Source organism: Macaca mulatta, chromosome 4, assembly GCF_049350105.2.
Source record: "Macaca mulatta isolate MMU2019108-1 chromosome 4, T2T-MMU8v2.0, whole genome shotgun sequence".
NCBI classification, from domain to species: Eukaryota; Metazoa; Chordata; class Mammalia; order Primates; family Cercopithecidae; genus Macaca; species Macaca mulatta.
This window is the reverse complement of record NC_133409.1, coordinates 155,698,855-155,725,676: the sequence shown is the minus strand read 5'-3', so window position 1 is coordinate 155,725,676 and position 26,822 is coordinate 155,698,855. Positions and strand designations below refer to the sequence as shown.

General features: G+C 41.7%; 1 protein-coding gene and 5 non-coding genes across 6 annotated transcripts; 2 read left to right on the top strand and 4 right to left on the bottom strand.

The window, feature by feature from the left end:
- The first annotated feature begins 8,807 nt into the window (after positions 1 to 8,807).
- LOC144340675 (endogenous retrovirus group K member 19 Rec protein-like) lies at positions 8,808 to 10,807 on the top strand. The gene is made up of 2 exons (XM_078001082.1): positions 8,808 to 9,065; positions 10,751 to 10,807. Exons 1-2 carry the CDS (start codon positions 8,808 to 8,810, stop codon positions 10,805 to 10,807), a joined length of 315 nt encoding a protein of 104 aa, XP_077857208.1.
- A 3,639-nt stretch (positions 10,808 to 14,446) lies between these two features.
- TRNAK-UUU (transfer RNA lysine (anticodon UUU)) lies at positions 14,447 to 14,519 on the bottom strand. The gene has a single exon. It is a non-coding gene; the product is annotated as a tRNA-Lys (tRNA).
- Positions 14,520 to 15,469: 950 nt separating this feature from the next.
- On the bottom strand, positions 15,470 to 15,541 carry TRNAM-CAU (transfer RNA methionine (anticodon CAU)). Its single transcript has one exon. It is a non-coding gene; the product is annotated as a tRNA-Met (tRNA).
- Positions 15,542 to 18,988: 3,447 nt separating this feature from the next.
- On the top strand, positions 18,989 to 19,094 carry LOC114677781 (U6 spliceosomal RNA). The gene has a single exon (XR_003729227.2). It is a non-coding gene; the product is annotated as a U6 spliceosomal RNA (small nuclear RNA).
- A 6,061-nt stretch (positions 19,095 to 25,155) lies between these two features.
- On the bottom strand, positions 25,156 to 25,262 carry TRNAL-CAA (transfer RNA leucine (anticodon CAA)). The gene is made up of 2 exons: positions 25,225 to 25,262; positions 25,156 to 25,201 (listed from the first exon to the last, which is right to left on the bottom strand). It is a non-coding gene; the product is annotated as a tRNA-Leu (tRNA).
- Positions 25,263 to 26,411: 1,149 nt separating this feature from the next.
- On the bottom strand, positions 26,412 to 26,518 carry TRNAL-CAA (transfer RNA leucine (anticodon CAA)). The gene is made up of 2 exons: positions 26,481 to 26,518; positions 26,412 to 26,457 (listed from the first exon to the last, which is right to left on the bottom strand). It is a non-coding gene; the product is annotated as a tRNA-Leu (tRNA).
- Positions 26,519 to 26,822: the final 304 nt, after the last annotated feature.

Genomic DNA, 26,822 nt, shown 5'->3' with positions numbered 1-26,822 from the left:
ACTCGGGAGGCTGAGACAGGAGAATCGCTTGAACCTGGGATGTGGAGGTTGCAGTGACGCAAGGCAATGTCGTTTCACTCCAGCCTCGGCAACGTCGTTTCACTCCAGCCTCAGCAACAAGAGAAAAACCCTGTCTAAAAAAAAAAAAAAAAAAGATTAACACCATGAAGATCAAGGACATAAATGTCAAGAACAAAATTTGCAATTCTTACTAGTATTTATACAAATCAATCAGGACTGCGTATACACTAGTTAGGTAGTAAGATGGAGACATTTAATACAACAAATTGGCTACACTAGTGATAGAGAAACTGATATGACAAATGGGACAGAGATTAGCAAGAACTGGAAATCACTAAAGGCCAAAAGCCTCTGCCACCTGGAAGAACCTGAAGCCGCAGCAGGCTTACCCTTCAGGCTCTTGACACATTAAGATGTAGCAGAAGCCCAGGAGGGATGGGTAATACCCTGTTTCCACTTTTCCTTCTTCCCTTTCATCTCCATTCAGTGCCTAACATTGGTTAAGTCCAGCCAGAAGTCAGTTGACAAGGGAGTCTGGGAAACGCAGTTTACGTCATTGCAGTGTAGAGCAAAAAAGAGCATGGGTGATGAGTAAGTCTGAGCAAAAACAGCTAAGTGAACTCTACCTCTTTTGCTACTCAACATCCAATCTCAGCATTTTACCAATATTTAACTCACATTCAAAAACTAATGCTTTCTGCACATGAAGAGATCCTTAAACTCCCCCAGAAAAGAAAAGCAAGTACCATCACACTTTCTGGAAGAGACAGCATTATTAGAGCCTAGGAATTGAAATTATCTGGCTTAAGGTTTAATCGTACTTCTCGTGTCCAGTGAGAGCTAAAGTGAAGGAGAACATGCAGCTGTTCCCATAGATGGTGCCCAAAGCAGGCAGACAGTGGTAGAAATTATCTGACTCCTTTATTCCTTTTACTCTCCTATCACCCACCAGTGCATTTTGTTGACTAAACTGAGCTGCAGACAAATGTGAAGCAGGCTTGGGAAATGCAGTCGGAGTTCAACCCTCTTTGATGTGGGAAAAAGGTGAAGGAGAAGGGTGAAGAAAGAATTTGAGAAGCAAGAGGCAGTGGTTACCACATATATGAGAATATGTATTGGAAGTAGTAAAGATTGGAAACACTGGTTAAACAAGACACAAAAATGCCCCAGGTTTAAGAAAACCTTGATAATTATGAAAGTAATTACAGATTAAATTGAAAACACAAGTTACTCTGAGAAAGATTAAACTGCATCCAAATAATTGAATTGAATTGCAAGGGATTAGATAAGGAGGAAGATAAAAAAATGTAGCAAGACTTCCACATGTAAATAAGTCAAATATATACATGAAATAATCAAATAGATAAATAAACTGACATTTAGAAGAAAATTCAAATGTATAAATCAAAACATATGTAGATATGTTCAACCTCATTGTGATAAAGGAATACAAACCATCACTACAATAAGATACTATTAACCTTCACTTGATCAGATTAAAATGAAATGTGCAAAAATAATAGCAGTTGACTATTTAGATATGTAGTAGTATCCCTAATACATTGCCAAGAGAGGCATCCATTTTTACAACCCTGAAAAATGGTTTGTCATTATCTCAAAAAGTTAAACATTTACAAAATCTAACAAATTGACAATTTTTCTTCTAGGAACACACACACACACACACACAAAACACTTGTAACTCTGCACCATGCTGTATGTGCATAATTGCTCATAGAACTGTTAACAATATTAAATATGCCTGGAAACAACTCAGATGCTCATTGGTTGATGTGTGAAAGGCCTGATGCAAAGGTTTTTGAAGTCTGCACTCTGAAATGAGAAAATTTCCCACGGTATATGCATAATATATGCATGAAAATTATTCATATATTAGCTGCTCCTACCCCACAAAAAAATCCTCAATATACTCTAAAATATAGAAATAGTAGAAATCAACATTTTCTGACCTTTGAAAATTATAAAACTTTCTTTTAAAAAGTAGGGCCGGCCGTGCACTGTGGCTCATGCCTATAATCCCAGCACTTTGGGAGGCCGAGGCGGGTGGATTACCTGATGTTATGTGGGGAAAAGAAAGATAGATCAGACTGTTACTGTGTCTGTGTAGAAAGAAGTAGACATAAGAGACTCTATTTTGTTCTGTATTAAGAAAAATTCTTCCGCCTTGAGATGCTGTTAATATGTAACCCTAGCCCCAATCCTGTGCTAGCAGAGACATGTGCTGTGTTGACTTAAGGTTTAATGGATTTAGGGTTATGCAGGATGTGCTTTGTTAAAAAAGTGCTTGAAGGCAGTATGCTTGTTAAAAGTCATGCCATTCTTTAATCTCAAGTACCCAGGGACACAATATACTGCAGAAGACAAAAGTACCCAGGGACACAATACACTTCGGAAGGCCGCAGGGACCTCTGTCTAGGAAAGCCAGGTATTGTCCAAGGTTTCTCCTCATGTGATAGCCTGAGATGTGGCCTCCTAGGAAGAGAAAGACCTGACCATCCCCCAGCCCGATACCCGTAAAGGGTCTGTGCAGAGGAGGTTTAGTAAAAGAGGAAGGCCTCTTTGCAGTTGAGATAAGCGGAAGGCATCTGTCTCCTGCTCATCCCTGGGCAATGGAATGTCTCAGTGTAAAACCCGATTCTATGTTCTATTTGCTGAGATAGGAGAAAACAGCCTTAAGGCTGGAGGTGAGACATGCTGGCGGCAATATTGTTATTTAATGCACCGAGATGTTTATGTATGTGCACATCAAAGCACAGCACCTTTTCTTAACCTTGTTTAGACATAGAGACCTTTGTTCACATGTTTTCCTACTGACCCTCTCCCCGGTATTACCCTATTGTACTGCCACATCCCCCTCTCCGAGATAGTAGAGATAATGATCAATAAATACTGAGGGAACTCAGAGACCAGTGCCAGGGCGGGTCCTCCCTATGCCGAGCGCCAGTTCCCTGGGCCCACTTTTTCTTTCTCTATACTTGTCTCTGTGTCTCTTTCTTTTCTCTGTCCCACCTGACAAGAAACGCCCACAGGTGTGGAGAGGCAGGCCACCCCTTCATCTGGATGCTCGAGCATGGTCATTGAGGGCAAGTTAATGAGAGATTCCAGAGTACATCTATGGTCAGCCTTGCGGTAAGCCTGTGAGCTCGAAAGAACCTAGGGTAACAATGGGGCAAACTAAAAGTAAATATGCCTCTTATCTCAGCTCTATTAAAATTATTTTTAAAAGATGGGGAGTTAGAGTCTCTACAGAAAATCCAATCATGCTATTTCAAACGATAAAACAATTCTGCCCACGGTTTCTAGAACAGGGAACTTTAGATCTAAAAGATTAGGAAAAAATTGGCAAAGAATTAAAACAAGCAAGTAGGTAGGGTGAAATCATCCCACTTACAGTATGGAATGATTGGGTAATTATTAAAGTAGCTTTAGAACCGTTTCAAACAGGAGAAGATACTGTTTCAGTTTCTGATGCTCCTGAAAGCTGTGTAATCGATTGTGAAGAAGAGGCAGGGATAGAATCCTGGAAAGGAACAGAAAGTTCACATTGTAAATATGTAGCAGAGTTGGCAATGGCTCAGTCAACGCAAAATGTTGACTATAATCAATTACAGGAGGTGATATATCCTGAAACGTTAAAATTAGAAGAAAAAGGTCAAGAATTAGTGGGGCCATCAGAGTCTAAACCACGATGGCCAACTCGTCTTCCAGCAGCTCAGATGCCTGTAACATTATAACCTCAAATGCAGGTTAGACAAGTACAAACCCCCAAAGAAGATCAAATAGAACAAGATAGAGTCTCTGTCACGTCGGCGCCAATCCAAATACAGTATCCACAATATCAGCCAGTAGAAAATAAGACCCAATTGCCAGTAGCCTGTCAATATTGGCCGCCAGCTGAACTTCAGTATCGGCCGCCCCCATAAAATCAGTATGGACAGCCAGGAACGTTTCCAGCACCACAGGGCAGGGCGTTATAGCCTCAGCCGCCCAGTATGAGACTTAATCCTACCGCACCACCTAGTGGAGAGGGTAGTGAATTACATAACATTATTGATAAGAAAACAAGGAGATACTGAGGCGGGGCAATTTTCAGTAATATTAGAACCGATACCACTTGGAGAAGGGGCCCAAGAGGGAGAGCCTCCCCTAGCTGAAGCCAGATATGAGTACTTTTCTATAGAAATGCTAAAAGATATGAAACAGGGAGTAAAACAGTATGGACCCAACTCCACTTATATAAGGACATTATTAGATTCCATTGCTCATGGACATAGACTCATTCCTTATGACTGGGAGATTTTGGCAAAATCATCACTCTCACCCTCTCAATTTTTACAATTTAAGACTTGGTGGATTGATGGGGCACAAGAACAGGTCCAAAGAAATAGGACTGCCAATCCTCCTATTAACATAGATGCAGATCAACTATTGGGAATAGGTCAAAATTGGAGCACTATGGAGCAACAAGCAATAATGCAAAATAAGGCCATTGAGCAAGTTAGAGCTATCCGCCTTAGAGCCTGGGAAAAAAATCCAAGATCCAGGAACCACCTGCCCCTCATTCAATACAATAAGACAAGGCTCTAAAGAGCCCTACCATGATTTTGTGGCAAGGCTTCAAGACGCTGCTCAAAAGTCAATTACCGATGAGAATGCCTGTAAGGTCATAGTGGAGTTGATGGCATACGAAAACGCCAGTCCTGAGTGTCAATCAGCCATTAAGCCATTTAAAGGAAAGGTCCTGGCAGGATCAGATATAATCTCAGAGTACGGAAAAAGCCTGTGATGGAATTGGAGGAGCTATGCATAAAGCTATGCTTACGGCTCAAGCAATCACAGGAGTTGCTTTAGGAGGACAAGCCAGAACATTTGGGGGAAAATGTTATAATTGTGGACAAATTGGCACCTAAAAAACTTACCCAGTCTCAAACAAACAAAATATAACTATTCAAGGTATTACAACAACAGATAAAGAGCCACCTGACTTATGTCCAAGATGCCAAAAAGGAAAACATTGGGCTAATCAATGTCATTCTAAATTTGATAAAAACTGGGCAACCATTGTCGGGAAACGAGAAGACGGGCCAGCCTCAGGCCCTGCAACAAACTGGGGCATTCCCAATTCAGCCCTTTGTTCCTCAGGGTTTTCAGGGACAACAACCCCCACTGTCACAAGTACTTCAAGGAATGAGCCTGTTACCACAATATAGCAATTGTCCCCCGCCACAAGCGGCAGTGCAGCAGTAGATTTATGTACTATACAAGCAGTCTCTCTGCTTCCAGGGGAGCCCCCACAAAAAATCCCCACAGGGACATATGGCCCACTGCCTAAGGGGACTGTGGGACTAATCTTAGGAAGATCAAGTCTAAATCTAAAGGGAGTTCAAATTCATACTGGTGTGGTTAATTCAGACTACAAAGGTGAAATTCAACTGGTTATTAGCTCCTCAATTCCTTGGAATGCCAGTCCAGGAGACAGGATTGCTCAATTATTACTCCTTCCTTATATTAGGTTGGTAAGAGTGAGATAAAAAGAACAGGAGGGTTTGGAAGCACTGATTTGCAGGAAAGGCTGCATATTGGACAAGTCAGTTCTCAGAGAGCAGACTTGTGTGTAAGGCCATTATTCAAGGAAAAAGTTTGAAGGGCTCGCAGACACTGGAGCAGAGGTCTCTATCATTGCTTTAAATCAGTGGCCAGGCTGTTACAGGACTTGTCGAAAAGGCTGTTACAGGACTTCTCAGCATGGGCACTGCCTTAGAAGTGTATCAAAGTACTGTGATTTTACATTGTTTAGGGCCAGATAATCAAGAAAGTACTGTTCAACCAATGATTACTTCCATTCCTGTTAATCTGTGGGGTCGAGATTTGTTACAACAACGGGGTGCGGAAATCACTATGCCTGCTCCATTATGCAGCCCCACGAGTCAAAAAATCATGATTAAGATGGGATATGTAACAGAAAAGGGATTAGGAGAACATGAAAATGGCATTAAAGTCCCAATTGAGACTGACGGAAATCAAGAAAGAAAAGGAATAGGGTGTCCTTTTTAGGGGCAGCCACTGTAGAGCCTCCTAAACCCATTCCATTAACTTGGAAAACAGAAAAACCAGTATGGGTAAATCAGTGGCCACTACCTAAACAAAAACTGGAGGCTTTGCATTTATTAGAAGGAACAATTAGAAAAGGGACATATTGAGCCTTTATTCTCGCCTTGGAATTCTCCCGTGTTTGTAATTCAGAAAAAATCCGGCCGATGGCTTATATGTTAACTGACTTAAGAGCCGTCAATGCCGTAATTCAACCCATGGGACCTCTCCAACCCGGACTGCCCTCTCTGGCCATGACCCCAAAAGACTGGCCTCTAATTATAATTGATCTGAAGGATTGCTTTTTTACCATTCCTCTGGCAGAGCAGGATTGTGAAAAATTTGCCTTTACTATACCAGTCATAAATAATAAAGAACCAGCCACCAGGTTTCAGTGGAAAGTGTTATCTCAGGAAATGCTTCACAGTCCAACTATTTGTCAGACTTTTGTAGGTCAAGCTCTTCAACCAGTTAGAGACAAATTTTCAAACTGTTATATCATTCAGTATGTTGATATTTTATGTGCTTCAGAAACGAGACAAATTAATTGACTGTTACACATTTCTGCAAGCAGAGGTTGCCAAAGCAGGCCTGACAATAGCATCTGATAAGATTCAAACCTCTACTCCTTTTCATTATTTAGGGATACAAATAGAAAATAGAAGAATTAAGCCACAAAAAATAGAAATAAGAAGAGACACATTAAAAACATTAAATGACTTTCAAAAATTGCTAGGAGATATTAATTGAATTCGGCCAACTCTAGGGATTCCTACTTATGCCATGTCAAATTTGTTCTCTATCCTAAGAGGAGACCCAGACTTAAATAGTAAAAGAATAGTAACCGCAGAGGCAACAAAAGAAATTAAATTAGTGGAAGAAAAAAAATTTAGTTAGTGCAAATAAATAGAATAGATCCCTTAGCTCCAGTCCAACTTTTGATTTTTGCTACTGCACATTCTCCAACAGGCATCATTGTTCAAAATACTGATCTTGTGGAGTGGTCATTTCTTCCTCACAGTACAATTAAGACTTTTACATTGTACTTGGATCAGATAGCTACATTAATTGGTCAGGCAAGATTACGAATAATAAAATTGTGTGGAAATGACCCAGACAAAATAGTTATTCCACAAGTTATTGTTCCTTTAAACAAGGAACAAGTTATTGTTCCTTTAAACAAGGAACAAGTTATTGTTCCTTTAAACAAGGAACAAGTTATTGTTCCTTTAAACAAGGAACAAGTTATTGTTCCTTAAACAAGGAACAAGTTATTGTTCCTTTAAACAAGGAACAAGTTATTGTTCCTTTAAACAAGGAACAAGTTAGACAAGCCTTTATCAATTCTGGTGCATGGCAGATTGATCTTGCTAACTTTGTGGGAATTATTGATAATCATTACCCAAAAATAAAAATCTTCCAGTTTTTAAAATTGACTACTTGGATTTTACCTAAAATTGCCAGACATAAACCTTTAGAAAATGCTCTCACAGTATTTACCGATGGTTCCAGCAATGGAAAAGCGGCTTACACGGGGCCAAAAGAGCGAGTAATAATCAAAACTCAATGTCAATTGGCTCAAAGAGCAGAGTTGGCTGCAGTCATTACAGTGTTACAAGATTTTAATCAACCTATTAATATTGTATCAGATTCTGCATATGTAGTACAGGCTACAAGGGATGTTGAGACAGCTCTAATTAAATATAGCATGGATGATCAGTTAAACCAGCTGTTCAATTTATTACAACAAACTGTAAGAAAAAGAAATTTACCATTTTATATTACTCATATTCGAGCACACACTAATTTACCAGGGCCTTTAACTAAAGCAAATGAACAAGCTGACTTACTGGTATCCTCTGCATTCATAAAAGCACAAGAACTTCATGCTTTGACTCAAGTAAATGCAGCAGGATTGAAAAACAAATTTGATGTCACATGGAAACAGCCAAAAGATATTGTACAACATTGCACCCAGTGTCAAGTCCTACACCTGCCCACTCAAGAGGCAGGAGTTAATCCCAGAGGTCTGTGTCTTAATGCGTATGGCAAATGGATGTCACGCATGTACCTTCATTTGGAAGATTATCATATGCTCATGTAACAATTGATACTTATTCACATTTCATATGGGCAATCTGCCAGACGGGAAAAAGTATTTCCCATGTTAAAAAACATTTATTATCTTGTTTTGCTGTCATGGGAGTTCCAGAAAAAATTAAAACTGACAATGGACCAGGATACTGTAGTGAAGCTTTCCAAGAATTCTTAAATCAGTGGAAAATTACACATACAACATACAACAGGAATTCCCTATAATTCCCAAGGACAGGCCATAGTTGAAAGAACTAATAGAACACTCAGAACTCAATTAGTTAAACAAAAAGAAGGGGGAGACAGTAAGGAGTGTACCACCCCTCAGATACAACTTAATCTAGCACTCTATACCTTAAATTTTTTAAACATTTATAGAAATCAGACTACTACTTCTGCAGAACAACATCTTACTGGTAAAAATAACAGTCCATATGAAGGAAAACTGGTTTGGTGGAACAACAAAAATAAGACATGGAAAATAGGGAAGGTGGTAACATGGGGGAGAGGTTTTGCTTGTGTTTCACCAGGAGAAAATCAGTTTCCTGTTTGGATACCCACAAGACATTTGAAGTTCTACAATGAACCCATTGGAGATGCAAAGAAAAGTGCTGCCACGGAGACAGAAACACCACAATCGAGCATCATCGACTCACAAGATGAGCAAAATGGTGATGTCAGAAGAACAAATGAAATTGCCATCCATCAAGAAGGCGGAGCCGCCAACTTGGGCACAATTAAAGAAGCTGACACAGTTAGCTAAAAAACGCCTAGAGAACACAAAGGTGACACAAACTCCAGAGAATATGCTGCTTGCAGCTTTGATTTTATCAACGGTGGTAAGCCTCCCCATGCCTGCAGGAGCAGCTGCAGCTAATTATACCTACTGGGCCTATGTGCCTTTCCCACCCTTAATTCAGTCAGTCACATGTGTGGATAATCCTATTGAAGTATATGTTAATAATAATAGTATATGGGTACCTGGCCCCATGATCGTTGCCCTGCCAAACCTAAGGAAGAAGGGATGATGATAAATATTTCCACTGGGTATCATTATCCTCCTATTTGCCTAGGGAGAGCACCAGGATGTTTAATGCCGGCAATCCAAAATTGGTTGGTAAAAGCACCCATTGTCAGCACCACCAGTAGATTTACTTATCACATGGTAAATGGAATGTCACTCAGGCTACAGGTAAATTATTTACAGGACTTTTCTTATCAAAGATCATTAAAATTTAGGCCTAAAGGGAAACCTTGCCCCAAGGAAATTCCCAAAGGATCAAAAGACACAGAAGTTTTAGTTTCGGAAGGACGTGTGGCCAATAGTGCTGTGATAATTACAAAATGATGAATTCGGAACTATTATTGATTGGGCATCTTGAGAACAATTCTACCACAATTGCACAGGGCAAACTCAATCGTGGCCCAGTGCGTGAGTCCAGCTGTTAATAGTGACTTAACAGAAAGTTTAGACAAACATAAGCACAAAAAATTACAGTCTTTCTACCCTTGGGAATGGGGAGAAAAAGGAATCTCTACTCCAAGACCAAAAATAATAAGTCCTGTTTCTGGTCCTGAATATCCAGAATTATGGAGGCTTACTGTGGCCTCATACCGCATTAGAATTTGGTCTGGAAATCAAACTGTAGAAACAAGAGATCGTAAGCCATTTTATTCTATCGACCTAAATTCCTGTCTAACAGTTCCTTTGCAAAGTTGTGTAAAGCCCCCTTATATGCTAGTTATAGAAAATATAGTTATTAAACCAGATTCCCAAACTGTAACCTGTGAAAACTGCAGATTGTTTACTTGCATTGATTCGACTTTTAATTGATATCACCGTATTCTGCTAGGGAGAGCAAGAGAAGGATCCCTGTGTCCATGGAATCACCATGGGAGGCCTCGCCATCCGTCCATGTTTTGACTGAAGTATTAAAAGGCATTTTAAATAGATCCAAAAGATACATTTTTACTTTAATTGCAGTGATTACGGGATTAATTGCAGTCACAGCTACGGCCGCTGTGGCAGGAGTTGCATTGGATTCTTCTGTTCGGACAGTAAGCTTTGTTAACGATTGGCAAAAGAATTCTACAAGATTGTGGAATTCACAATCTGGTATTGATCAAAAATTGGCAAATCAAATTAATGATCCTTGACAAACTGTCATTTGGATAGGAGATTGGCTTATGAGCTTGGAACATCATTTCCAGTTACAGTGTGACTGGAATACGTCAGATTTTTGTATTACACCCCGAGTTTATAATGAGTCTAAGCATCACTGGGACATGGTTAGATGCCATCTGCAGGGAAGAGAAGATAATCTCACTTTAGACATTTCCAAATTAAAAGAAATTTTCGAAGCATCAAAAGCCCATATAAATTTGGTACTAGGAACTGAGGCAATCGGGGGAGTTGCTGATGGCCTCACAAATCTTAACCCTGTCACTTGGGTTAAGACCATGGGAAGTACTACTGTTGTAAATTTCATGTTAATCCTTGTGTGCCTGTTCTGTCTGTGGTTAGTCTACAGGTGTACCCAGCAGCTCCGAAGAGACAGTGACCATCGAGAACGGGCCATGATGACCATGGTGATTTCGTCAAAAAGAAAAGGGAGAAATGTGGGGAAAAGAAAGAGATCAGACTGTTGCTGTGTCTATGTAGAAAGAAGTAGACATAAGAGACTCCATTTTGTTCTGTATTAAGAAAAATTCTTCTGCCTTAAGATACTGTTAATCTATAACCCTAGCCCCAACCCTGTGCTAGCAGAGACATGTGCTGTGTTGACTCAAGGTTTAATGGATTTAGAGCTATGCAGGATGTGCTTTGTTAAAGAAGTGCTTGGAGACAGTATGCTCGTTAAAAGTCATCCCCATTCTCTAATATTATGTAGCGGACTCCATACGATAGCACTAAAGCAGTAACCAAAGGAAAACTTGTAGACTTAATAAAAAGGAAACAATATATCTACCAATAAAAAGAAAATAATATTGAAGCCAAGACTCTGTCTCAGAGAGTGACTTAGTTTAGGTTCCCAAGAAACAGATTATGTGAGAGAGATTATGTGCACAAAATTTATTACAGAGAACACAGAAGAAGATATAAGAATGAGAGAAAAGCAGAATAGGAGAGAGGAAAAAGTAAAACTGCAAAGCAGTTACAGCAGAGGCTTCAGCCAAGCCATGGGAGCTCTGGTAGGATGCCCTTCAGAGCTGTCCCAAATTGAAGCAAAAATGTGGTCACTGGACACTGTTTGCCCCAGAGAGAGTCTAGTCCTGAGAGAGTACAATCGTTGGCAGAGGCTCTGTTCCTGGAGGTGAAATGACATTTTAGCAGTCAACACTGCTAGAAGCTATGAGAATGGAGCCTTGATACTGTGAAGAGGGGTAGCCCCATCAGATATTAAAATATACTCTTCATGCATCCATAATGAAAGCACTATAGCATTCACAAATGAATAGACAGTCTAGTAATGGAATACAAAGTCCAGAAGTAAACAGAAGTAAAAAAAAAAAATCACATATGGGTATTTAGTATTTTATAAAGCGTGTATTTCAAGCCATAGGTATAAAGACAGACTTTTGGACAAGTAGTTCAGGAACAACTTGTTAGCCAATTAGAGCTAAAACGAAATTCAGCTCTCACTCTTTATGCAAGAATAAATTCCAAATGAATCAGTGATCTAAGTGCAAACACTGAAAACCTACAAGTATTAAAAAGAGTCGTGTGAATTCCCTTGTAGCCTGGATATAGAGTTTCCTAATTATAGTTATACTGTAGATATAATAAAATAAAATTTAATAGCTTTAAGTACCTAAAAATACGGTATAAAGAAACATGATAAGCAGACTCTAAAGAGAGTGAACAGATGGTGGGAATGGGGGCAGGGAGACTATTTGCAATGTGTATCACAGATAAAGAGTTAATATCCTTAATACAGAAACATTTTTCAACAATTGAAGAAACATTTTTCAACAATTGAAGAAAAGAAAACTTCATAGTAAAATGGGCAAAAACATTAACAGATAATTAATATATATATTTGCACATAAGAAAATATGTTTAAATTCTGTAATAAAGAATTGCAAATTGAAACTACGTGAAGATACTATTTCTCTGCTATCAGATTGGTAAAAATTTTAAAAGTATGTCAATGCATACAGGGAACAAGTAGTGTCATTTATTTCTGGTAAGGAAGCACATTGATATCAATACAAGCTTTATGAAGGGGAATTAGACTATGTCTAACAAAATTATATATATCTTAATCATTTCACCCAACAATCCCAAGTCTAACAATTTACCCTGAAAATCTACATCAAGAAAATGAAAATATTCATAAGAATATTTACTTATTGCAGCATTGTTTGTAATTGCAAAATTTTTTGAACAACCTAAATGCTTAAGCATAAAAGAATGACTAGATTGTTACTTCCACACAGTGGAGTACTTATGGAGCTGTACAAAAGATCTCTATGAACTGACATGGAGAGATTTCTAACATATATTGCTAAGCAAAAAAAGTAAAGCAAATCAATATCTATATACTGTAAATCAATATATACACAATATAGTATAATATCTTTAGTCTGAGAAAGAAGAGGACATTTTATAAAGTATGTATCACTGGGCGCAGTGGTTCACACCTATAATCCCAGCACTTTGGGAGGCCTAGGTGGTTGGTTCACAAGGTCAGGAGTTGGAGACTAGCCTGACCAACATGGTGAAACCCTGTCTCTACTAAAAATACAAAAATTACCCGGGCCTGGTGGCGCGTGCCTGTAATCCCTACTCAGGAGGCTGAGACAGGAGAATCGCTTGAACCGGGGAGGTGGAGGTTGCAGGAGCCGAGATGGCGCCATTGCACTCCAGACTGATCTCAAAAAATAAATAAATAAATAAATAAATAAATAAATAAATAAATAAAAAAGTATGTATCTGCCTGCTTATTCAAAGGAGGTACAGGAAGGATAAAAAAAAAGAAACTGGTAAGATGGATTACCTATAGGCGGTAGATGAGAATGAGTTGAAAAAGATGGAGAAGGAAAGAAAAAGAAGCAATGAAGGGAAGTGGTATTTCTTCGAGTATATCTCTTTTGCATAGTTCTAACTTTTAAAATGATGTTATGTTTTAACTATATACAAAAACTAAAATAGGCCGGGCACAGTGGCTCATGCCTGTAATCCCAGCAATTTGGGAGGCCGAGCAGGCAGATCGCCTGAGGTCAGGAGTTCAAAGCCTGGCCAACATGGTGAAACCCCGTCTCTATTAAAAATACAAAAATTAGCCTGGCATGGTGGCGCTCCTGTAATCCCAGCTACTTGGGAGGCTGAGACAGGAGAACCACTTGAACCCGGGAGGTGGGTGTTGCAGGGAACCAAGATCACGCCATTGCACTCTAGCCTTGGCGACAAGAGTGAAATTCCGTCTCAAAAAAATAAAATAAAATAAAAAAATAAGCAAGGTCAGGGAAAAGAGTCAAAATGGACCTAATTACTTCAAATGAATCATATAACTGAAAAAAGAAAGGGCGAGGTCTTACAAAATGGACCCAAATGCAGTGTTTGGACTGAATATTGTCAGGCTCAAGACAAAAGTGACAAGACAAAAAAACTGTCAACAATTTTGAACTCTTAGTACCTTCATAGTGGCGTGGTTTAGCAGATTCAGCACACTGCCCACAGAAGCCATGCCCTAGAAGCCCATGATCAGGGTCATTAACCATAATCCAAATCCCGGGATAATGACAGAAATAATGTAAACCCAGAAAATACTATTTCAGAAAGTGTTTGGAAATGAGTTTTTCAACTGGGAACTGTTGCAAAGTGGTCAAATTTTTTGTGAAAGAAGAGCTGGTCTAAACTCCAAGGAACCACAGAGACAGACTATGCAAAGGTCACTGCTCTTAAAGATTTTGCATTTTAATCAAGACCTTCCAAACTGCTCCCCCCCATGCCTGGATTAATGAACCATTTCAAGGGAGTTTTAAAATGGTTCATTTCCCAGTCATTCCATCACCAGTTTATTATTTTTATATCATGTCCTTTTCCACTTCTCTTGAAATATTGGGGATATGTTTCAAATAATATTGGGAAAGGATAATTTAATGAAGAAAGTGATGCCTTTGTCTGTTTCAGCCTTTGTGATAATTTCCTTCTCCTCACAAGACGTTTCCAAATGGGCTGGGATTTAGACCTAACTAAAGTAAAACTGGTAAGTTTCGCCTGAACAGGGACTTGAACCCTGGACCCTCAGATTAAAAGCCTGATGCTCTACCGACTGAGCTATCCAGGATCTCCATTGCTGTCTCCGTTGCACTAGGAAGTGCTAATAAGGCTCATGATTTCGGTAATTACTCGGGTCTTCCAAGCGTTCTGGTCATATACCGGTGCCTCAGCACTGCAGCCGAGCTTTATTATATTTATGAGCATTCATTTAACCCTCAAACTGTTCATGCGTTAAATATGAAATTATTGTGTAGTATTTATTACAGGGGAAATGAAGAAAATCGGGCTCAGAATAGAGTGGGACCCCTTCGGTAGTGAATATTCCCACTACCGTGTGCAGCTCATTACTGCACACAGGAGCCTTTAGAGATCGTAGCTGGCTGGTAAAGGCGCTTTAGAGCGGACTCTCGGGCTTCTTCATCAGCTTACCAGAAGGTTGGAGGCAGAAAGTACACATTTCAACAATGACTTCAATAAGTGGGAAGAAATTTCAGACGAATAAAACATTTGGGTAAAGAAAGATTAAGTTATGGCACAAGGGAAGTAGTTCAATTCCCGTTGTTTCCTCCGTTTTTATCCTAGCTCTTCAGAGATGAGGTTTCCTGGAATCGTAATGTCAGAGCAACATACATGTGACACCCGCTTCTGTCTGGGGAATTACCTCCTTCAAAACCCACTTCTCCAAGAGTTTTGTAATATCTTTTTCCCGGTCGCCCAACCTAGTCTTCATCTTTTGCTCTTTTTCTTCACCTCTTCCTCAGTCTTTCCCTTCTTCTCCACACCAATCTCTGCTCCTCTACCGCCTTATTTTTCAGACCTCCCGTTTGCAGATCCACTCATTTCTCCGCCTGTGCTTCCGATCTTTCAAAGTGGACCACTAGGTTTCAGAAAGGACCAGGCAGTTAAAACAGAGCTTACTCCCTCAGTCACAGTAGGTCTTCAATTACTCATGACAGGTGTTAAAGCACCTCTGACTAGTGCCAGATCCAACATTTTGGAGGAAAAAAAACACGGAATTAGCAGAGGATGGTTTCGATCCATCGACCTCTGGGTTATGGGCCCAGCACGCTTCCGCTGCGCCACTCTGCTGCCCCTCTATGTTGTTGTGCCTTATATCCAAGTAACTTATACATCTCCTAACACCGCTGTCCAGTTGTGTCAATATATTTTTTTCTTCCTTATCTATTTATTTTCTCTAGTCTGCCTTTCATCCTCGAGTTGTCTCACGTTTCCTTCTCAACATAGTCACCTACGACTTGTTGTTTGCTCCTTTGCAACTTAAGAAAACCTATTGAAATCCGTTCTCAGGAACTTGACATTCAACCCGTTAGGCTCTCATACACTGACTTCTAGGGTTGGAATTAGAACTCAGGGTTTGTTTGCTTGTTTGTTTGTTTGTTTGTTTTCCGCGCCTTCTATAGTGCACATACTGTCTGTATTTGGAACACCTTGGCTCCTCCGTATCCCTGGTAAGGCAGGGGCACTGTGTGGTCGTGAGGCCCTGTCCTCGGCCAGGTTGGAGAGACTAAGGAGAAACTGAAGATGCAGCGAACGGAAGAGAAGAAAATGCATGTACTTCCGAAAATCTTTGCTCGCGGAATTGAGGGAGATGTGGAGACGACATGCCAACTCAAAGAAGATTCAGTTTTCTGTGTCCCCCCACTACAATGAAACTTTTTTCACAAAGATCGCAATGGGTATTCCTAACTACAAGAAGAGCGTGTGTGTGTTGACCACTTGGCCTTTGGACACTGGATCGGAAAACTGAGGCTCAGATCGCGTTCTAGGTGTGTCTGTGGACCCGTTTTTGTCAGTCTTGGTTCTTCCAGCCAAGGAATTGCGCAAAGCCATTTTAAAGATCCTGAGTACAATTTAAGCTCCCCAGTGGGGTGGGCTTCACGGGCCTGAGATCTATGGAGTCGCACAACTTACCACCATCCCCCGAGCACCCCTACACACTCAACCCTACTCTTGGGGTTTAACGTTTTGTAATGGCTCTCTTGAAGTTCTCAATAGTTTTATCCTTAAATTTGTGTTTTGTAAGCTATAGCCAACATGACAATGTAGCAAGCTTAGGCATGGGGGTCAGTTGACTCCCAAGAGTTGGCTCCCAAGAGCTCTGCCTCCCCTCGATGGGTTTTCAGCAGCGAATTAGCCCTGCTAACTGGCATCCTTCCCCACTCTCTTTCCCGACCCCTCTTCCCCACCTGCCTCCAGCAGTAAAGCCCCCTAGGGGGTCTACAGAAGAGGAATTAAGTTCCTGCAGCCTAATCCCGGGGTTTCTGGGGTGTGGCATAATGGCTGTCATTCCTGACACTGGCTGGCAGCCTGGCAGTGCCCAGGTGAGTTGGGAGGGCGTCTTGGTGGCAGTGAGCCTGTAGCTCACACCCATATCAGTATATATTAATAATTACAACAGCATTGTCTCCCTGCTTTTTGAACCAGGGCTCCCTCATTTTAATTTTTCACTGGGCCCTACAAATTATATAGCTGGTCCTGCTTCCCAAATTTCAGCGATGTTTGGTTCTCTTTGCTGGGCTCCCCTCAGGCTTCTTTACTATCTTGTTTTCACACTTGAAAAATCAGACCCTGGTGGCCGGGCACGGTGGCTCACGTCTATAATCCCAGCACTGTGGGAGGTTGAGGCGGATGGATCGCGAGGTCAGGAGTTCGAGACCAGCCTGACCAATATGGTGAACCTCGTCTCTACTAAAAACACAAAAAAGTTAGCCAGGCGTGCTGGCGCATGCCTGTAATCTCAGCTACTCGGCAGGCTGAGGCAGGAGAATTGCTTGAAACCGGGAGGCGGAGGTTGCCGTGTGCCAAGTCGTGCTACTGCACTCCAGGCTGGGCGACAGAGCGAGACTCCAGAAAAATAAAAATAAAAATAAAGGTGGAGCTTGGAGTCCTCAAGGTAAGAATTTGGAGGCTTCATTTTGAAACCCCAATGCTTAACATTGCTGTAAGTTTCTATTTTTACATTATCTAAATTTTATAAAATTCAAGTCAGAAAAGATGCCAAACCGTTTAAATTACTAACACATTTAGATAATATATCAAATAACCTCTAATAATTTAATTACTTATCAGACATTTTTTGAGCAGTGACAAAGATTTCTTCATGACCAAACTCTAGTCAGGTTCCTCTGAAGGCTCTTCTCAACTAAGGCCCCGACTTTTGAACTTACATGTTTGTAGCTCTGCATTGCCCACTTTTAACAATAATTGTGCTAAGTCAGTTTAGCCAGAATCCCTCATCCTCTATTATCTGATCATCATTCATATCTGATCAGGATCCTCATTCTCCACCATGCTCCAGTGATATCATCTCCTTGGCCTGCCTTCAAGAATTCTATCAGGCCAGGTTAACCAGAAACCCCCTTACCTGTGATGTTTCCTTTCAGTAATTTTCCATCCACAGACCTCATCTCCCCACCCTGATCCTTGGCTATAAATTCCCACTTTTCATTGTTGTATGCAAAGTTGAGTCCAGTCTCTCTCACCTACTGCAAAATCCCCTTATAATAAAGTTTTCCTTACTATCTTTAACAATTGCCATAAATAATGTTTTCCTTAACACCAACACCATGTGTTTTGCTTTTTATATATAAATAACACATAATTTAATAAATATGAGCTATGAAAGATGCCAATCAAAATATTCACATTTTTATAAGTTTTGGTGCTGTTGTTGTTTTTGCTTTTTTTGCTTATCTGTTTTTGAGACGGAGTTTTGCTCTTATTGCCCAGGCTGGAGTGCATTGGTGCGATCTCGGCTCACTTCAACCTCTTCCTCCCCGGTTCAAGCGATTCTCCTGCCTCAGCCTCCTGAGTAGCTGGGATTACAGGCGCCTACCACCACGCCCAGCTAATTTTTGTATTTTTAATACAGATGGGGTTTCACCATATTGGCCAGGCTGGTCTCGAACTCCTGACCTCAGGTGATCTGCCCACCTCGGCTTCCCAAAATGCTGGGATTACAGGCGTGAGCCACAGTGCCAGGGCGAGATTTAAAATACTATCTTCACTGTACATTTTGGTATTCCTTTTTTAAAATATATTTTTATTTTTATCTTGAGACAGAGTCTGGCTCTGTCACCCAGGCTGGAGTGCAATGGCGTGATCTTGGCTCACTGCAACCTCTGCCTCCCGGTTTCATGCGATTCTCCTGCCTCAGCCTCCTGAGTAGCTGGGATCACAGGCACCCGCCACCACGCCCGGCTAATTTTTAAAATATTTTTGGTGGAGACGGGGTTTCACCATGTTGGCCAGACTGGTCTCAAACTTCTGACCTCAGGTGACCCGCCCATCTCTGCCTCCCAAAGTGCTGGGATTACAAGAGTGAGCCACTGCACCCGTCCCATTTTGGCATTCTTGATGTTAGGGAAGAAACACGGTTACTTTAATCGTTGTTTGAGGGTAGCGTTAAATATGACTTATACTATATGATAAGGGGTTTTCTTTACACTATAAAAATTGACTTTGATTGTTTATATATAGTGAAAAACTGTATGTAAGCAAGCAACAATTAGAGTTGTGTTCACTTTGACAGCACATATACAAAAATTGGAACTATACAGAGAAGATTAGCATGGCCCCTGTGCAGGATGACATACAAATTTGTGAAGCATTCCACATTTTTTTTTAAAAATAGAGTAACCAATGATACGGAAATGGCCTAGAACAGTGGTTCTCAAACTTTGCACATTAGAATCACACTTCAGGATCTTTAAAAATAGAGTCATACCTTGGTATCTGTGGGAGATTGATTTAGGATCTCCCACGGATACCAGAATCCATGTACGCTCAAGTTCCTTATGTAAAATGGGGTAGTATTTGCATATGACCTATGCACATCCTCCTGTATACATTAAATTATCTCTAGATTACTTATAATACCTAAAAATACAAGGTACATGCTATGTAAATAATTGTTAAACTGTATTGATTAGGGAAAATGACAAGAATATAAGAATCTGTAATGTTTAGTATAGATGCAACCTTCCTTTTTTAAAAATATATTTTTTTTGATCCACTATTGGTTTAATCAACAGATGTAAAACCCACAGACATGGAGGGCTAACTGTACCAATTTTTGTAGGCTTCTACCCCCACTAGACAAACTGATGTCATAGGATTTGGGTGCCAGTGGGCATCAGATATTTTATTCCATTGACCCCTAGCTTACAAGACAATTATGTGACTTTTGCGCAGACAGGTGTCATCACAAACTACCATTTTTATGGTATAAAGGGTCTCTTCAGGAGCTCTTAAAATGACTTCTTTCAAGTACATTGATAGAGTTTGTAGAAAATATGTTGTTACTGCTCTCTATCCTAAAAGGCATCTTTACAAGTGAAAGCTTCAAAAATTTCCCCGAAGAGATTAATATGGAGTTAGTTACTTGAATCAAATTCTGGGGTCTTTAATAACCTTGAGAATATCTCTGGTCTGCTAGATTTTGACCATCTCAACTGACTGGCACATTGTATTGAGCCTAAGAAATACCTTATTCGGGGCCGGGTGCGGAGACGGGCGGATCACGAGGTTGGGAGATGGAGACCACCTTGGCTAACACGGTGAAACCCCTCGCTACTAAAAATACAAAAAAAAAAAAAAAAAATACCCAGGCGTGGTGGCGGACACCTGTAGTCCCAGCTACTCGGGAGGCTGAGGCAGGAGAATGGCGTGGAATCCGGGAGGTGGAGCTTGCCGTGAGCCGAGATGGCACCACTGCATTCCAGCCCGGGCGACAGAGCAAGACTCCGTCTCAAAAAACAAAACAAAACAAAAAAAAAAGAAAAGAAATTCTTTATTCGGACCTTGCTGATTTTGGAGTCCCTTCACACCACATAATACATCTGATATTTTAAGTAAAAATAATCAAGTAGGGAGATACAGAAGAAAGATTCAGAACAAAAGTAAAATAATACATTCATTTTTATTCATGTTGGAAATATAAAGAGTCCATTAGAAAGAATGTAAACCAAGGAAAACATAAAAGATTTTTAAATGTTCCGCCTGACCACAACGTTAAAATTAAATATATACACACCCAGTTGTATAAATGGACAAACTGAAGACTAAGGTCAGAACTAAATAACCTCAAAACAAACAAACAAACAACAAGACTCCATCTCCTTTAACACTCTCCCATGTTTACTTCGAAGCAACTTTTATAAGGTGTCATATGTGTCAGAAAGAATTGTCAGACTTAAAAATCGACAACAAAAATTACTGGGTCCTTCCTTTTAGTGATGTGCTTGGCGTTGTCTGGCAGACCCTCTAGCAAGTATCTAATTTTTTTAGAGCTATGCACCTTTGACTTTCTATTCACTAGGCTAAGCTCTGTGATGGTAGAAGTTAAGTTATAGAAAAGTGATAATAATTCAAGTGATTCATGTCTACATTAACCCTAAGATTTTACTCAGTTGTGATACAATTTTCAGCCTTTCTATTGTGTGTTGTTTGTTCTTCAAATTCATCTTTTAAGGGGTTTTCCCAATTTACTTAGTAATTAGCGAGATATATGAAATCTTAAACACTACATTCATGTTATATTTGTATGAAAGTCAGGTTTTCGGTTTTTCTTGTGGCTGATAACACCAGAACATTTTGGGGGTTCAAAAGAGGAAGAAAGAAGTCCTGACGGGGATGTCAAGTGCTGGATGACGAGCACATGATGGGGTGTGAGGTATAAGTTTGAAATATTTTAATTGTCAGAGAAAAAGGGACTCCGAGCACATTTTCTAAAGTGTTTGGAAGGTAGGACTCCTTGGTCCAGAAATGGCGATACAGCAGAGAATTTGAGTTGTTGCAAATCGGTAAAAATGCCAGAGGCAGCAAATAGAAATACGAAGCTGAATGCTCTCTTGAGCAACTGCTCAAGAGACATGGTTTGCTAGGGAAAGTATTTACGTAAATTATTTTTAATCCCTAAAGGAATTTTTTTTTTTTTTTAACGGAGTCTCGCTCTGTAGCCCAGGCTAGAGTGCAGTGGTGCTATCTCGGCTTACTGCAAACTCCGCCTCCGGGATTCACGCCATTCTCCTGCCTCAGCCTTCCGAGTAGCTAGGACTATAGGCGCCCGCCACCGCGCCTGGCTAATTTTTTTTTTTTTTTTTTTTTTGGTAGAGACGGGGTTTCACCGTGGTCTCGATCTCCTTACCTCGTGATTCGCCCGCCTCGGCCCCCCAAAGTGCTGGGATTACAGGCGTTAGCCACCGCGCCCAGGCCCCAAAAGATTTAAAACAAAAAAAATTTTTTTTTGAGACGTAGTCTTGCCCTGTAGCCCAGGCTGGAGTGCAATGGTGCTATCTCGGCTCACTGTTGCCTCTGCCTCCCGGATGTGATTCTCCTGCCTCAGCCTCCCAAGTAGACTAGCTGAGATTACAGGCGCACGCCACCATGCCTGGTTAATTTTTGTAATTTTGTGGAGACAAGGTTTCACCACCTTGACTAAGCTGGTCTCGAACTCCTAACCTCAGGTAATTCTCCCGCCTCGGCCTCCCAAAGTGCTGGAATTACAGGCGTGAGCCACTGCGCCCTTACAATACCCAAAGAATTTTAAGAATTTTCCCTACATTTGCAGATGAAGAAAAGTTTCACAAATGATCTAAATAAAATAAAACACCATACATTTTACTTTCGGAAGTGATGGAGTTTGAATTTAAACACATATATCTGATTCAAGAGGCTTATGTTTGCTACTATTGCACTTTGCCTTTAAAACAATGCTGGGTTTGGCCGGGCGCGGCGGCTCACGCCTGTAATACAGCACTTTGGATTCCTAGGCGAGCGGATCACTCGAGACCAGGCTGCTCAACATGGTGAAACCCTGTCGGGTTTTAGCTGGGCGTGATTGTCGCAGCCTGTAATCTCAGCTACTCGAGAGGCCGAGGCAAGAGAATCACTTGAACCTTCGAGGCGGAGGTTGCAGTGAGCCGAGATCGCACCACTGCCCTACCGCCTCAACGACAGAGCGACACTCTGTCTCAAAATAATAACAATAAACAAGTTAAATATGAACAGGGAGGTGGGCTCCAGGTTGGCCTACATATCTGGCACACCTAGGAAGAGGGCCATGACAGTTGGGACACGTCATCCGCATCTGAGACTTCAAGAGTCCTTGGACCCTTCTTGCAGTTGAACTTATCTGGCTCAAGCAGGAACTAACAACTCCACAAGGGACTTTCCATGCCATGGAGGCAAGCGGAGTACGGTTCGCTCCAGTTTTGCTTGCTCCAGAAGTAACCTTTTGCTCATTATAATAGTAAGAAACACACCCCTGGAGGGAGATTTAAGATGTTAATGAGACATGCAATGTATGTACTAGCATGTATAGCCACAGCGCATGTGCACCCAGAGGATCACCCAAAACATGCTTACTAGTAACACCTCCTCCTGCCTGCCACTTTTTGAATAAACATATAAGACTCCCGGCCAGGCGCGGTGGCTCACTCCTGTAATCCCAGCACTTTGGGAGGCCGAGGCGGAAGGATCACGAGGCCAGGATTTGGAGACTAGTCTGGCCAACATGGTGAAACCCCGTCTGTATTAAAAATACAAAAATTAGCCGGGTGTAGTGGCGCTTGCCAGTAGTCTCAGCTACTCGGGAGGCTGCGGCAGGAGAATTACTTGAGCCTGGCAGGCGGAGGTTACAGTGAGCCGAGATCGCGCCACTGCACTCCAGAGCCGGATTCTGTCTCAAAATAAATAAATAAATAAATAATTTAAATAAAAGTAAAATTAAAAAAGAATCCCAAAAAGGGGGTATCCCCAGTGCCAGCTGGCGCTGTCTCACCTTCAAGCAGCCTGCTCTGACTTAGCTTTCAGTGTATTTTCGTTTTTGCAATAAACTGTCTTAAGATGGTATCTTCGTTGTTGCTTGCCTCTTGCTTAAATTCTTTTAACCAGGCCGGGCGCGGTGGCTCAAGCCTGTAATCCCAGCACTTTGGGAGGCCGAGACGGGTGGATCACGACGTCAGGAGATCGAGACCATCCTGGCTAACACGGTGAAACCCCGTCTCTACTAAAAAATACAAAAACTAGCCGGGCGAGGTGGCGGGCGCCTGTAGTCCCAGCTACTCGGGAGGCTGAGGCAGGAGAATGGCGGGAACCCGGGAGGCGGAGCTTGCAGTGAGCTGAGATCCGGCCACTGCACTGCAGCCTGGATGACAGAGCGAGACTCCGTCTCAAAAAAAAAAAAAAAAAAAAAAATTCTTTTAACCAAAAAACAAGAACGGAGGACTTCGCACTTCTCAGCAACATTTGAAGTTCTCCACTTGAAGACCAAAAACAACAACAACAACGACAAACAATTCACCCCGATCGTTGGGTACATAAAATAGGATCTTGCAATAGCTGCTTGCCAGTACATTCGAGTATGTCAGGATTGTCTTCTGCGTGTATGTTCGTTGTTTCATTTCTGTAGGAAATGAAGTTTCTGAAAGCTGCTAATTTGGGGCAGTAATTGAAAGCATTACTGTGGAACAGAATGGAAAGTAATTGGATGTAATTGGATATACGTATTGGATGTATGTCTCCCACCTTAATAAAGCAAGAGGGATTCGTGTGTGTGTGTGTGTGTATATATATGTGTATATAGATATACACATATATATATACACACACACACACATATATATTTATTTATTTTTTACTCGGTAGAGTTTTAAATCAAGATGAAGATCTCTCTGTTCGTCCATCAAGGTCTTATATTTCTCTTACGTGCGCCCCATAATAGCCTACATCCTGTCTCTTCACTTCACATCCCTTCTCCCATCACCCACAGAAAGAATCAAAGGGGATCTAGATAAGCGAGGGAGAGGAAGAACGGGGAAACACGGAAAGAAAAAAGGCGGAAGGGGGTGGGGGGAAGAGGTGGTGGTGGTTTGACCTTGAGGAAGGAAACGAGATGATTGTGCAATAATACTCCAGCCTATCCCTTGCAGAAACGATTAAGATGCTGAAAATAATTGTACAGGGAATATGTAAGTGCCACTTACGGGCTTGTTAAGTTCAAATGTGGGCGGAAGCATTGGGGACAGCTCCTGAAAGGTGGTAGTTGCAAAATGATTTTGGTAAAATCTGTATCTCAAGCTCTTGTCTCCTGCTTTTGTTTGTTTTAGACATGAACTCGCTCTGTCGCCCTGGCTGGAGTGCAGCGGCGCGATCATACAACTCACTGCAGTTTCGCTCTCCTGGGCTCTCAAGTGATCAAGCCTTTCTCCTACCCAGGTAGCTGGGACTACAGGGGCGCGCCACCACGCATCGCTCATTTTTTGTATAGACGGCGTGGAACTCCTGGGCTCAAACAATCCTCCCCGCTCAGCCCCCAAATCCTAGTGGTTTTTTGCTTTGTGTGTGTGTGTGTGTGCGGCTTTTTGAGAGGGAGTTTTGCTTGGTCGCCAAGGCTAGAGTGCAATGGCACGATCTCGGCTCACTGCAACCTCCACCTCCCGGGTTTAAGCGATTCTCCTGCCTCCGCCTCTCAAGTAATTGGGATTACGGGCGCCCACCACTGCTCCCGGCTAATTCTTGTATTTTTAGTAGAGACCGGGTTTCGCCATGTTGGCCAAGCTGGTCTCGAACTCCTGACCTCAGGTGATCCGCCCGTCTCGGCCTCCCAAAGTGCTGAGATTACAGGCGTAAACCACCGCGCCCGGTCCCCCAATCCTAGGATTAAAGGGGCAAAAGAGTTGTGTCAGAAGTGGGATTCGAACCCACGCCTCCATGCGGAGACCAGAAGCCCCAAACCTGGGAAGCAGTAACTTGAGTCTGGCGCCTTAGACCACTCGGCCATCCTGACACGTACTGCTAATCCTTAAGTTTCATTATGTAACTCGTATTCAGCAGACTCGGGCTCCGACAGAGGAAAAGACCTCGGATGGGTGGCCTATGCTCCCGGTTTTCAGAGGGGTATTTATTATTTTGCCCGATGCTATTCTAAATGATGCTAAAAATAGTGTCATCAAAATACCTTATGTTGCTATCTTTCAGGTTAAGTCAAAAATGAAATAATAGGGAAAGTGGCAAATACTCAGAACAGTGCTAAGTTTCTATCTAGCTCCGTAACAGTTTCCTGGCTAGAGGGACCCTCAAAGCTCAGTATTCAGCGTCCTAAGCAGGCGCTTTGTAGAGAGAAACAAAAGTCATACATGATTTTTATTTTTACTTTTCCGGTTTCCCCACCTAGCCCAAAATACGCTGTGAATACTTTGAAACAGAAATAAAATCAGTAACAGAAAAATGAACTGTTTCAATTCAAAAGAATGGTTGAAAAAGATGAAGGTGGAGAATGGAGAAAAATAATTAACAATTTTATCATTTTAAGAGGTTTCTAGAGCAAGAAAGAGTGGTAGGTGCTTGTGAATGTGCAGAGGTGAGAAGAAGAGTGAAAAGGTGGAATTATTTATGGAGGCGGGGAAGAGAGGAAGAAGAGACTTCAGGTTTGGAGAGGTAAATTAATCAAACTGTCCATGGCTCATTTTTGTTATTGGTCAACGAAATCTTTCTCTTTCTCTCTCTCTGTTTCCCTTACTGTTTTGTTGTTTTTCTTTGTCATGCCCACTATACAGCCCTTTCCTCTCTCCCAACATACAGGCAACCTCTCTAAAATATTTAAAATTATTATTTTTTGAGACAGAGTCTCACTCTGTCACCCAGGCTGGAGTGCAGTGGCTCGATCTCGGCTCATTGCAGCCTCTGCCTCCTGGGTTCAAGCGATTCTCTTGCCTCTGCCTTCCGAGTAGCTGGGACTACAGGCGCGCGCCATCATGCCTGGCTGATTTTTTTTGTATTTCTAGAAGAGACAGGGTTTCACCATGTTGGCCAGGCTGATCTCTAACTCCTGACCTCAGGAGATCCGCCCGTCTCGGCCTCCCAAAGTGCTGAGATTACAGGCGTAAACCACCGCGCCCGGTCCCCCAATCCTAGGATTAAAGGGGCAAAAGAGTTGTGTCAGAAGTGGGATTCGAACCCACGCCTCCATGCGGAGACCAGAAGCCCCAAACCTGGGAAGCAGTAACTTGAGTCTGGCGCCTTAGACCACTCGGCCATCCTGACACATACTGCTAGTTTTTAAGTTTCATTATGTAACTCGTGGTCAGCAGACTCGGGCTCTGAAGAAAAAGACCTTGGATGGGTGGAGTATGCTAGGTTCGTCTAGGCCTCCCAAAGTGGTGGGACTACATTATTATTATTGTTTGAGATGGAGTTTTACTCTGTCTCCCAGGCTGGAGTGCAGTGGCACCATCTTGGCTCACTGCAACCTCTGCCTCTCAGTTTCAAGCGATTCTCCTGCCTCAGCCTCCGGAGTAGCGGGGATTACAGGCTCACACTACCACGCCCAGCTAATTTTTGTATTTTT